Raw genomic sequence first — 13,246 nt, 5'->3', positions numbered from 1 at the left:
GGAATTTTTCATTCACTATTATGCACCCACACTTTAATCAAATTTACACTTGATTCACTTCCATTCTCATTCCCAAAGTATGATGTTCCCATTACTTCATCTCTGGTGCAGAATACTAGCTATTGTACAGACAGCAAAAGAAGACAACATTTGTAGAGGGCTTGGTGCAGTTGCTGTGCAATTCTAACTCAACCAATCATGCAACATGATTTTATGTACGTTTCTATGGGAAAGCCTTACTGTTATTGCTGCTCTGAAGATGACTGTTTTCGTCTGCAGAAATTTAGGCTTTGCAATCAAACGCTGACAATAGTGGTGTCAGATGACAGGGATCGCCTTTCTGTCAATTACTACATAATTTCAACAGCACAGGATGAAATACTTAGTTACTGATAAGAAACGGCATAGTACTTAAAAATAAAGTTTGCGCATGCACCTACCATTCTTTCCTGAAGAGGGAAAAATTTCATGTTGGGAACACTCATCATCAGGTTCTTGCACTTCTGTGCATATTTCTTCAACAATACAGTTGCCATCAGCATCATTGAAGACAACTCCATTTTCTTCTACAATGCTTTCTTCAACAACAGCTTCTGGCACTTCTGTCACAATGGCAGGAGCAATTTCATCCTCATCTCCAATCTTCTCCTCTGTCTCCTGTTATAAAAATAAGTTTTTTTTAAATCTCTCTCTCTCTCTCTCTCTCTCTCTCTCTCTCTCTCACACACACACACACACACACAGACACACACATTATACAAAGCAGTCCAATCAACAACAGAATATTAGGGGAAACATATTGTGTTGTCTTACAATTTTTGTAGAGTGGTAGGGGAGGCCCATGAACAGGATACTAAAAATTCCAACAAGTTGGGTGTGAACACTGGGGTACTGGGGTGTTTAAAAGTCACCTTACATTCTTCTGAAATAACTTGAACACTGCCGACTCCAGCATAAATGTTTCCCAGAACAAAATTAAACTACAATAAATTTCCTACAAAAGAAAGAAACCTTTACATAAGGCCTTATTCATTTTTTGCTTTAACAGTTTCCATGTTGCAGCAGATGAAAAAATTGGAAAATTATTAAAAATACTGCCTTAATGGTATAAAATTAATGTTTACTATTAAATAAAGTGGGTTCCGGACAAACATTAAAAGTGTATATGAAATCTAAGTGCAGTTGAGCCCTATTAAGCGATAAATTGTGTTTTTGTGGTTGCACCAGGGAGGGGGAGGGGGTAGAAGTGGTCAGTAGAAGCGCAAGGAAAGGCACGTCGTCACCACACAGGTCGTGTAGTTCCCTCCATCAAAGATCTACGAACTGAACAGGGGGTAGGCAGTTCTCCACAATCTACTCCCACTGCACACAAAATGCAACTACATGGTAATTTACAAAGTTACACTGGTCCTCCACAACACACCTTATGAATCAATGGGGGGACACTACACGAACATGGCGGATGGGGGGGGGGGGGGGTGTTTATTTTCCACAAACTGTATTCACACTGCATGGAACACACATGAGTAACTAATACCATAAATGCAAGAAAAATATGAACAGAATCTACATATATCTCTACACACTGTTAGAGGGTAAACTGACTCAGTCATTCCGTACTGCAGCTGTAGCATTCTTCCAGAAATCTACCTTCTCCACCAGGACTACTGCTCGCTTTTCACAATACTGAGATTGTATCTCACCAATAGTTCCTATCCAGGTGAGTAGACAAAAACTGAGCTCACCTACATAGAGTGGAGTTATTTTCAGTTTATTACATGTGTATTTATTTGCAGTTGTTACGTGAGCTATTGTTTAAGAAGTTCAACAGGTGGAGCTCTCCACAGTTTACCATTCCAAGGGGCTTGTTCCACAAAGGGCCTGTCCGAAGGTAAACATGCTGTTAATATGTATTAGACAATGTTGATTTCACTGTCTCTACTAACACTGGCAAAAATACTTTTTACAATATGACGCACATCAAATGCATTACCCCAGCCTCAGTATATATGGAAAGGCCCAGAGGCTTGAAATTGTCTCCTCTCCAACAGAAGTAATTCAGCTATGAGTTATGGAACTTCTTCAGATATTTCAAAGCAAGTTGAGCAATACATTAGAGCAGATTACTGTTCTAGACTAACATGATAGGTACCATTCCATCAGACATATTACACCCACCTTGGAAGATTTACTATCTACAGGTGGTAAGTGGCTTCATTAAAAGTCAAGTGACGTAGCAAGAATGGTTGGGAGACCCCGAAGAGCACGTTCATCTGTCTAATTGGAAACATTTTCCTTGTCCTTCGCACCTGAAGGCACCTTTTCTTCACGAAGTAAAGAGCTGTTTGTATAAGTGCATTTGTTATGTATAGATGACTAATTGTGTGTGTGTGTGTGTGTGTGTGTGTGTGTGTGTGTGTGTGTGTGTGTGTGTGTGTTTTCAGGAAACATTGGCACAAAGAGTGGTGATAAGGTACTTTACACCACCAGCTCCTCTTGTCCATTCTGGTGTGATAAGGACAAGAAAAATTGTGAACAGCATGCCGCGTGCCCATACAGCCACCAATAGAAGTACTAGCCACATCCAACACTGCTGAACTTCGGTGATCTAACAGGAACCAGTGTTTGTTTGCTTTGTTTTAGGGCACGAAAATAACTACACTTATATGCGCGTAAGTCTGAATTGTAGACCACAAAAAAGTTAAAAATAATTATATGTTAAGCCCAAGCAAAGGAAGGAAAGACAGCTAAAAACAGGGACTTGGAGAAGATAGGTAGGTAGGCAGGTTTGTTTAGAGGTGGGAGAAGGGACCGAACTACAAGGTCATCGGTCCCTTGTTTATAATAAAAAAATGCCACAAGTGTGAGAATAAAAACAGACGAAACATATAACACAAAACGGAAAGAAAGGAAAAGCCACAAGAATGAAGGGAAGGCAACGAACACTAAAAGGAACAAAAGAGGACAAGAAAACAAAGACACTAGAAACAGAAGAGAGTAAAACATGAAAGCAGATTACAGTTGCTGACCAACCATGAGAATAAAAAGGGAAAGCTAGCCACTCTGCAATACATTAAAACCTCCACCCTAAAAGCACTAGGACGGAGGACAAAGAGGGACAAAGGACATGCGCTAAAACCTAGATAGAAGTATACAACCCACTCTCCAAGATAAAACATAAAACTAAAGCTGCTGGGCAGGCATTGTCGCCCAACGCCGAAGGCAGGGTGTTGAGAAAGTTAAAAGTCTGCAGTCCAGCAAGAGGTGGACGACTGTCATTTGGGAGCCACAGCGACACTGAGGTGGGTCCTCGCGGCAGAGTATGTAACCATGCGTTAGCCGCGTATGGCCAATGTGGAGCCGGCAGAGAACAACTGATTCCCTGCGAGAGACCTGCATGGTAGGCTTCCACACATTCATAGTCTCCTTAATGACACGCAGTTTGTTGTGCATGCTGTTATGCCATTCCGTCTCCCAAAGCCAGAAAACCCCGTGGAGTAAGACGGGACGCAGGTCAGCTTCGGAGATGCCTATCTCCAGAAGCTGTTTCCGCGTTGCCTTGTTGGCCAGCCTGTCTGCAAGTTCATTGCCGGGGATTCCGACGTGTCCTGAGGTCCACACAAAAACCATGGAACGGCGGGACTGTTCCAGGCCATAAATGGACTCCTGAATGGACGCTACCAGAGGGTGGCGAGGGTAGCACTGGTTGATAGCTTGTAGACTGCTCAATGAATCAGTACACAGGAGAAATGACTCACCAGGGCATGAGCGGAGGTGCTCAAGAGCATGAGATATGGGCGCCAGCTCTGCAGTGAAAACACTGCAGCTAACTGGCAAGGAGTGCTGCTCAATATGTCCTCCATGAACACGTGTGAAGCCTACATGACCATCAGCCATTGAGCCGTCTGTGTAAACCACTTCAGAGCCCCGGAAAATGCCAAGAATTGAGAAGAAGTGACAGCTGAGAGTGGCGGGGTTAACGGAGTCCTTAGGGCCATGCAAAAGGTCCAGACGAAGCTGCAGCCGAGGCATACACCATGGAGGCATACATGAACAGACCGCAAGTAGAGTTGGTAAGGGGAAGGACTCCAGTTCGGAGAGAAGGGACCGCACACAAACCGCAATCGTTAGCCCCGATATGGGCCACCGATGTGGGAGGTGGACTGCCGCGGGTGGGAAAAGGTGAGACTGTAATTCAGATGCTCAGGAGAACTATGGATGTGTGCTGCGTAACTGGCGAGCAGTTGCACACATCTGATCTGCAGCGGAGGGACACCAGCCTCCACTAGTACGCTGGTCACCGGACTCTTCCTAGAAGCTCCTGTCACTAATCAAACCCCACAGTGTTGCACAGGGTCGAGTAAATGCAATGCAATAACCACACTTCCATAGTCAATTCAGGATTGCAGAAGGGCTTTGTAGAGCTGCAACAGCGTAGAGTGATCTGCACCCCAATTGGTGTTGCTCAGGCAACGGAGGGCATTCAGGTGCTGCCAGCACTTCTGCTTAAGCTGACGAAGATGAGGGAGCTAAGTCTCATCGAGCGTCGAAAACCAGTCCTAGGAATTGATATGTCTCCACTACAGTGAATGGATTGTCATTAAGGTAAAGTGCGGGTTCCGGATGAACAGTACGACTCAGACAGATGTGCATGACATGACTTTGCGGCTGAAAACTGGGAACCGTAGGCTACAGCCCATGACTGCGCCTTGTGGATGGCTCCCTGGAGGCGCCGCACAGCAACAACAGTACTGGAGCAGCAGTACAAAATGTAGAAGTCGTCTGCATACAGAGAAAGTGAGACTGAGGGCCCGACAACTGCTGCTGGACTGTTAATGGCCACTAAAAATAGAGAGACACTCAATACAGAGCCCAGCGGGACTCCATTCTCCAGGATATGGATGGAACTATGGGAGTAACCAACTTGGACACGGGAAGTACGGAGCGACAGGAAGTTTTGGATAAAAATCGGGAGTGGTCCCCAGAGACCACACTCATACAATGTGGCAAGGATATGATGGCGCCAAGTCGTGTCGTATGCTTTACATAAGTCAAAAAAGATGGCAATCAGGTGTTGCAGTCTGGAAAAGGTGGTTTGGATGGCAAACTTGACAGACACAAGATTATCAGTGATAGAGCAACCCTGACGGAAGCTGCCCTGACATGGAGCCAGCAAGCCACGTGACTCCAGGACCCGACCCAACCCAACCACCGACATACCATACATTCCACCAGCTTACAAAGAACATTGGTGAGGCTGATAGTTATCCACATCAAGCGGGTTTTAACTGGGTTTGAGTACCGGAATGATGGTGCTTGCCCGCCACTACAATGGAAAGACGCCATCGCACCAGATCTGGTTGAAGATGACGAGAAGATGTCGCTTGTAGTCAGATGAGAGATGTTTAATCATCTGGCTGGGGATGCGATCAGGCCCAGAAGCTGTGCCGGGGCAATGTGCAAGGAGCACTGAGGAGCTCCCACTCTGTAAATGGGGCATTTATAGGATTCAATGCAGCATGTAGTGAATGAGAGGACATTCCCTTCCAGCTGCCGTTTGGGTGTGTGAAAGGTTGGTGGGTAATTCTCCGACGTAGAGGCTCGAGCTCAGTGCTCGGCAATCACGTTTGCGCTGGTACATAACTCGCCATTTATAGTAACACCGGGGACAGCTGTTTGAGCCTGGTACCTGAAAAGACATTTGATCTTTGCCCAGACTTAGGAAGGCAATGTGTGGCACCCAATGGTGGAGACTATCTCTCCCAACACTCCTCCTTCCATCGTTTGATAAGGTAGCGAACACAGAGCACGGAGCTGTTTAAAGGCTATGAGGTGCTCCAGGGAAGGGTGCCACTTATGCTGCTGTAGAGCTCGCCGACACTCCTTAATTGCTTCAGCAACCACCGAGGGACTGCCCTACGCCTCGGGCACCCTAAAGAGCGAGGGATTGCGTTTTCTGCCGCAGAAACAATTGTGCTAGTCACCCTCTCAACCATCACATCAATGTTACTGTGTGGGGGAGATTCCGTGGTGACAGCAGATGTGAAAGTTCCCCAGTCTGCCTTGTTCAAAGCCCATTGGGCAGGCGTCCGTGAGCCTGATGCGGGGGCAGTGACACGAAGATGGGGAAGTGGTCACTACCGCAGAGGTCATCATGTGCTCTCCAGTGGATAGATGGGAGAGGTCCTGGGCTGCTAATTGATAATCAATGACCGAGTAACTACCATGAGCTAAACTGAAATGTGTGTGGCAGCCGCAGTATTTTATTTAAGAGGCAGAGGTTGAATTGCGACAGTAAAGTTTCGACATCTCTGCCTCAGCCAGAAAGTATGGTACTACCCCCCAAGGGGTTATGGGCATTAAAATCTCCCCAGAAGTAGGAAAGGATTAGGGAGTTAATCAGTGCAGCTAATACATTCATGGGTACTGCACCATCTGGAGGAAGATATACATTGCAGACAGTTATTTCCTGCATCGTCGTCATTCTGACAGCCACAGCTTCAAGAGGGGTTTGAAGGGGTACATATTCACTACAGACCGAGTTTAGGACATAAACACAAACTCCACCTGACACTATTATAGTCGCTATGGTTTCTGTAATATCCCTTATAGCTGCGGAGGACAGGGGTCCACATTGCTGGAAACCAGATTTCCTGGAGGGCAATGCAGATAGCAGGTGCAAAGCTTAACAGTTGCTGTAGCTCAGCCATGCGGTCGTAAAAAAAAAACGCCGCAATCCCACTGGAGGATGACACTGTTAGACTGGGAAGGCATGGAACATTCAATGAGGCAGTTTACGCCTCAGAGTCACCTGCTGCCACCGATTTATTGCCCGAGCAGTCTATATCCATCCTGTCTGAGGGGTCTGGCGAGATCTAGGTCCTCAGCAGACACCAAAATCTCCATCCCATACTCAGCCGCAAAGCTTATAGGTAACGGTGGTGTGGGTGCCACCGCAATTTTCTTGGTCTTGGGGGGTTTTCTTTTTGGATTTCTCTCGCTGATCCTTGGGTTTCCCTGGCTGGGAGGACTTCACTGGCTCAGTCTCCAGGACTGAGGACGAGTGTGAAGCCCTAAGACCAGCTGTTTTTGGGCTCTTCAGCCACTGGCAGGTGTCTTCTTCCCCACTAGAAGAAACCTGGGAAGGGAGTGACCCAAGAGACCCCTTCCTAGCAAGAGAAGCCAAAGAAGACTTACGCTTCTCCTGCTTAGAAGTGGGGATGGACATCCCTGATGGTTGGGGGGGGGGGGGGGGGGTGAGTGTTGCCACCGAAGTGGGTGGTGCAGGAGCAACAGGGAGGGAAATGCCCCCCCACGATAAAGGGGAGAAGGGGTAGTCTTCTGGCTCTGAAAGGTGACCTGTGTTGGTGGAGCTGATGGTGCCAGAACTGTCGTAGCAACGGTGTAAGACGATGTCACACGCATAGGATGCAGGCGTTCAAATTTTCTCTTAGCCTCAGTGTAGGTCAGTCTGTCCAGGGTCTTGTACTCTGATTTTCCTTTCTTTCTGGAGAATCCTGCAGTCAGGCGAGCAAGGCAAATGGTGCTCTCCGCAGTTGACACAGATGGGAGGTGGGGCACATGGAGTATTGGGATGTGGTGGGCATCCGCAATCTCGGTATGTGACACTAAGTACAGCGGGAAGACATACGGCCGAACTCCCAGCACTTAAAGCACCGCATCAGGGGAGGAATATAGGGCTTTACATCACACCGGTAGACCATCACCTTGACCTTCTCAGGCAATGTATCAGCCTCAAAGGCCAAGACGAAGGCACCGGCGGCAACCTGATTATCCTTTGGACCATGGTGCGCGCTCATAGTCGGACTGCAAAAGAAGGTTCCTGCGGATTGTCTAGCCAGGTCTGTAGTAAATTTCTCTGAAGGGGTTATGCTGATCTCATTTACTGGATCTGCAATGTCTTTGTTGCAACATTTGTCAACGTGGCTGCACATACAAGAGGTTGTTGGGCATTATAAATTTCCTTTGTATTGTTATACACTGAAGCATCGAAGAAAATGGTATATGCATGCGTATTCAGGTACCAAGATACGTAAACAGGCAGAATACAGCACTGTGGGTGGCAACACCTACATAAGACAAAAAGTGTCTGGCACAGCTGTTAGATTGGTTACTGCTGCCACAATGGCAGGTTATCGAGATTTAAGCGAGTTTGAATGTGGTGTTATGGTCAATGCACAAGCAATGGAACTCATCTCTGAGGTAGCAATTACATGGGGATTTTCCTGTACGACTATTTCACAAGTGTACCGTGAATATCACGAATCCGCTAAAACATCAAATCTCCAACTTTGCTGCAGCCAGAAAAATATCCTGCAAGAAGCGAACCAGCAACGATTGAAGAGAATCATTCAACATGACCGAGTGTGACGCTTCCACAAATTGCTGCAGATTCCAATGGTGGACCTTCAACAAGAGTCAGCGTGCACTCTCAACGAAAGATCAGCGATATGGGCTTTCGGAGCCGAAGGCCCACCCGTGTACCCTTGATGACTACACGACACAAAGCTTGACGCCTCGCTTGAGCCCATCAACACAGACATTGGACTGTTGACGACAGGAAACGCGGATGGACGCATATGGGTATAGACAAAACCTCAGGAATCCATGGACCCTTCATGTCAGCAGTGGACTTTTCAAGCTGGGGGAGGCTATGTAATAATGTGGGGCAAGTGCAGTTGGAGTGATATGGGACCCCAGATACGTCTAGATGCGACCGACAGGTGACACATACGTAAGCATCCTGTCTGATCACCTGCAGCCGTTCATGTCCATTGTGCATTCCGACAGATTTGGGCAATTCCAGCAGGACGATGCGACACCCGAGAGAGTGGCTCCAGGAACTCTCTTCTGAGTTTAAACACTTCCGATGGCCACCAAACTCCCCTGACATGAACATTATTCAGCTTATCTGGGACGCCTTGCAATATGCTGTTCTGAAGAGTTCTCCACCCCATTGTACTCTCATGGATTTACGGACAGCCCTGCAGGATTCATTATGTCAATTCCCTCCAGCACTACTTCAGACATTAATCGAGTTCATGCCATGTCGTGTTGCGACGGTTCTGCATGCTCGCAGGGGCCCTAGACGATATTAGGCACATTTTCAGTTTCTTTGGCTCTTCAGTGTATTATACAATACTGCACAGCACTCCTCAAAAGCAGTCATTACCAAGCACTCAAAAATTTCAATATAGGCTCCCTTGCCCCACCCAACTCTGTATTAAAGTACTTCCAAAATCATAAACAATATAAAAAATCCAGAACATACACAGGGTATGTACGTGGAAAAGAAAACAAAAATCTTCCCACATTTCCCGGTTAAAAATGCACTATACAACTGGTGAAAGCACCTTCTTTTCTACATTAAGTGACAATATACTTTCCCTCAGAGCTGCATTACTTTGAATGGTGAATGTTTTATACACTGACATAGAACTTACCGGCACTTTAGGAAATGAAACCCATTGGCTGGGGAGCGGGGAAAAAATTTTTTTTTTGGAAAGAGGTTTGATGCACCTCAACATTTACAGTGCATATTACAGCACATATACAGAGCATATGATACATGATTTTGTCAGCCAACAGTAACATCACTGTTAAGTACTGCAAAAGCACAAATAGAAAAAGTTAACGGTTTAAATTAATATCTCTGCAGTATAGTTAGAAGAAATGTTAAGCTTTGACTCTTACTATCAGTCCCCCACCCCAAGGCTGTGGTTAGGCAGGTCCCCAAGAGCACAGATAAAATTGCACCAGCTAAATGTTTCTGATAAACACTATTATAAATTCCAAGCTGTGCACCGCAAATTATGTGGGCTACCTGGCTGAATGACTGTTCTGTTTAGTACATCGACTTTTCCATAGAAAAGCCAATTACATATGAAACTGCTCAAGAATTCACTTCAAACTTTTGAAGGATTATTTTGCTTTCTGCCATCATTATTTGCTATTCTGTAATCTATGAAATAACTAAAACAAATATGAAAAATGACCTTGGAGCTTTTATCTTTTGTAGTGTGTTTTATCCTACAAGATATCTAACACAAACATGCCAGTAACATTTGAAATGAACGGCTGGGCTTCTGGGCCTAAAACTTTTCTAGGTGGGTGGTCCTCAAAGTTTTGAATCAGAGTCTAACACTATGCGATTTAAATTTTTTTTAGCAAATTCTCATTCATCTCGAATAAAAGGAAATTTACTTTGAAAGTAACACTTCTCAGACCATCACTCGAGACATTTTCCCAAGACCTGTTAGAAATGTAAACAGTTGTGACTTCACACTCACTGAGATGAGGCCTGGCATTGAAAGCAGTTTGCTGTTATGAAGTACTACATAGTCTGACATTTTGCCCTCGGGAGGCGCTTCAGCACACAATATGGTTTCAATTGAAAATGACACATTTTCTTTGCGACTAAAGCTTTATTTAGGTATTACTCTCATGTTTATGTTTTACTGCTGCAGTAGCTGGGTAAAATAAAATTCTTTGTTAGAGCATCAGTGCTTATTAGCCAAAATTACATAAATTTAACTGAAATCTAAAACAATGAAAAATTTCAGGTTTTTTCCGTATTTTCTGGGTATATATACCTGGTACAAAATATTACTCACAGTAATACAATAACACACAATATGAATCTTCAAGATCTCTTATATCTCAAGTACTGCTTGTTTAACATATAGTACTGTGTTATATATATGAATATAAATTATGATGGGAGGAGACACCTATTCAGTTTGAGTATGCCATAGAGCAAAAATTGAAATATGTATTCTGTATGTCCTATTCTACTACAGCCCACAAGAACCAACTAATTTCCTTCTTGCAAAACCCATTTCAACAAATTTCAGTGACCTGTACCACATACCAAGACATGTACACGCGAAGTATCATGATGAATTCACATTTAATGTAGGTTTATCATTTCAGATTTCTCTCTCTACAGATACATATAAATTAAATGTCTCTCACAATAAGCCTACCACAGCTGCAATATCAACATACGTAAGAACAACAACTGTATAACACCATGCTTCTACATGTTGCACAATATTAGACACTGCGTAGACCAGTAGAAATTAACTAGTGGACCATCATCGAATTTTTTAAAAATTAAGTAGTGGATTATCCTTTAATTTTTGTAGTTTATATGCATATTATGCACCAGAGTAATTTGGGACTCATCCATTTTCCCCACACAGCTCCTGCATTTACCTTGCAGTTATTCGTTTTAAGATGGAAAGCACATTAAACATGACAAGCAGTGTGTAATTAAGGCAACACTACTGGTCATATACTTTATGGAAGGTCAGCCAAGTTCATGCCACCCCAGAATATTTACACTCATTGCCAACACTAGCTACACAACAGTTCTGTGCACAATAACAATAAGTAACCAATGTAAATAAAGGGTTGCTGCATGTGCAGTGTTTGCTAGCATTTTGTTTATAAATATGAGCTTGGAGGCTATAGCTGGTTACTGTAGTGATTAGCCATCAGCCTCCTTGTCAGTTCTGCAATGCATCAAACCTTACATGTTTGTCTCTTTTACAAGCCATGAGCTGGCTGCTCTAGGACATGGAGGCACGACTTGTCCCAGTAGCCAGTGTACTACGAGCCAATCACAAGCTTCCACTATCAGCTGCCTCCACTCAAGGGCTAAAAACTGTACGGTCGGTATGCGTTATTCTATTTGGTAGCCACATTCATTTGCTTTGGCAACTCAACCAAATTATCTTTAAACCTAACTTACACCTGGGGCAACGCTATAGCTGAAACTGCCACCATGACCAAAACACTATCATACAGGTTTGCAATCTTCATCTACAACTTGGTTAACATGTCTGCACACAATTTTGTAAGTTCCTTTATATATTTCTGACAAAAATGTGAAGACTGCAATCTTACCTCCACGGCATCATCATCAGAATCTGCATGGGCAGCTGCCTTTCTGGATCGGGTTGACCTAGTCCCAGAACTAGACTTCATCTTCTTAGTACGAGTCTTTTTGGAAGATGGTGTTTTTGATGCCCGTGTTCCACGTGCAGCTACCACACAACAAAATGTCACAATGACAATTGTGTAGAGAAAATAGTTAACAACATGAACGAATTCACCGAAAATTACGTAACAGCACAGAAAATATAGAATCCATGCATTAAAGTCGTGATGACAATGATTGCTAGTTGACAAACATTAGGCAAAGACGACTCTGCTGTACTTTAAACAGTATATGCAATTTCTTCTCTTACCTGCATCGGTTGCCACCGTACCCTCCTCGTCTGACGCCATCTTCCTCTAAGTAAACAGACAATGTATTACAGTGCTATGTCTGCTTATTTTTTTCCGCTATCAATGCAACGTTAGTAATAAAACGTCCAGCACTTAGTTACACGAAATACTTCCCAAGCTTTGCGACCTAATAAGATTTTAATAACAACGAATCACAACTCTATAGCCAACGGCGGAAAATCTTAGCTCATGGGGTACAATTCAAAGATTCTATAATATACAGTCATTTACGAAAGAAGTGTAACTAATAAAACTGCGCATTAAATAAGCTAAAGACTGTGTCACAGTATATATTTTATTACGAGATACCTTCCAAAATCGTTACCACAACAATGTATTATGCGAAGCCGTGTAAAAATTAATAGTAAAGACAGTTTTCCAAAAATTCGTTTTGAGGAAATGTTAGAAAATAGGGTAAATATCGAACGTGTAAAGATTTATGTCCTTTTCATCAGGAATCAATTCATAGCTAGATACATTTTTTTTAATTACAGATAATTTCAATCAGCAAGGAAAGTAAGTATTTCAAAGTGTGATCCCTGTAATTTATTCAACTGCTTATCGACTGGTTTTTCTGAAATTACCAACGACGCCAAATGTGTTGTAGACTTGTTTCATAGTGTGTTCCGGGAAGTCGTTGCATCTTTAACCAACGTATAAAGCTAGCCTTTCAGAAAAATATAGGATCACAAATATGCAAGATTTGATTTAAGGCCGTCACGCCACGGAACCTTTCCGTCAGGGAGTTTTCACGCTGTTCGTCACATCCCTTCGTGTCAATTCGCTGAAGCCAGTACAGACAGGTCAATATGAGGTTATGAGTTGCCATCCGTGATACAAAAAAGTTGGAGTATAGCACGAGAATTTAGAAACTAACAACAATAAATTTCCTTAAAGGACAAAGCAAACATCACAACCCATGTTCTTGATC

General features: G+C 43.8%; 1 protein-coding gene across 2 annotated transcripts in view; it reads right to left on the bottom strand.

Annotated features, from left to right (window-relative positions):
• Positions 1-12,516, bottom strand: part of LOC126463595 (pre-mRNA-processing factor 39) — a 102,150-nt gene extending 89,634 nt beyond the window's left edge. For both annotated transcript variants that reach the window (XM_050096170.1, XM_050096172.1), the window contains exons 1-3: positions 12,276-12,516; positions 11,932-12,071; positions 441-657 (exon numbers count right to left, since the gene is read on the bottom strand). In XM_050096170.1, the coding sequence (XP_049952127.1) occupies positions 441-657; positions 11,932-12,071; positions 12,276-12,315 (397 nt within the window). In that variant the 5' untranslated portion in view covers positions 12,316-12,516. The remainder of the gene's footprint in view (positions 1-440; positions 658-11,931; positions 12,072-12,275) is intronic.
• Positions 12,517-13,246: the final 730 nt, after the last annotated feature.

This window comes from Schistocerca serialis, chromosome 1, assembly GCF_023864345.2.
Source record: "Schistocerca serialis cubense isolate TAMUIC-IGC-003099 chromosome 1, iqSchSeri2.2, whole genome shotgun sequence".
In the NCBI taxonomy this organism is placed as follows: domain Eukaryota; kingdom Metazoa; phylum Arthropoda; class Insecta; order Orthoptera; family Acrididae; genus Schistocerca; species Schistocerca serialis.
This window is presented reverse-complemented; position numbering and strand designations above follow the sequence as displayed.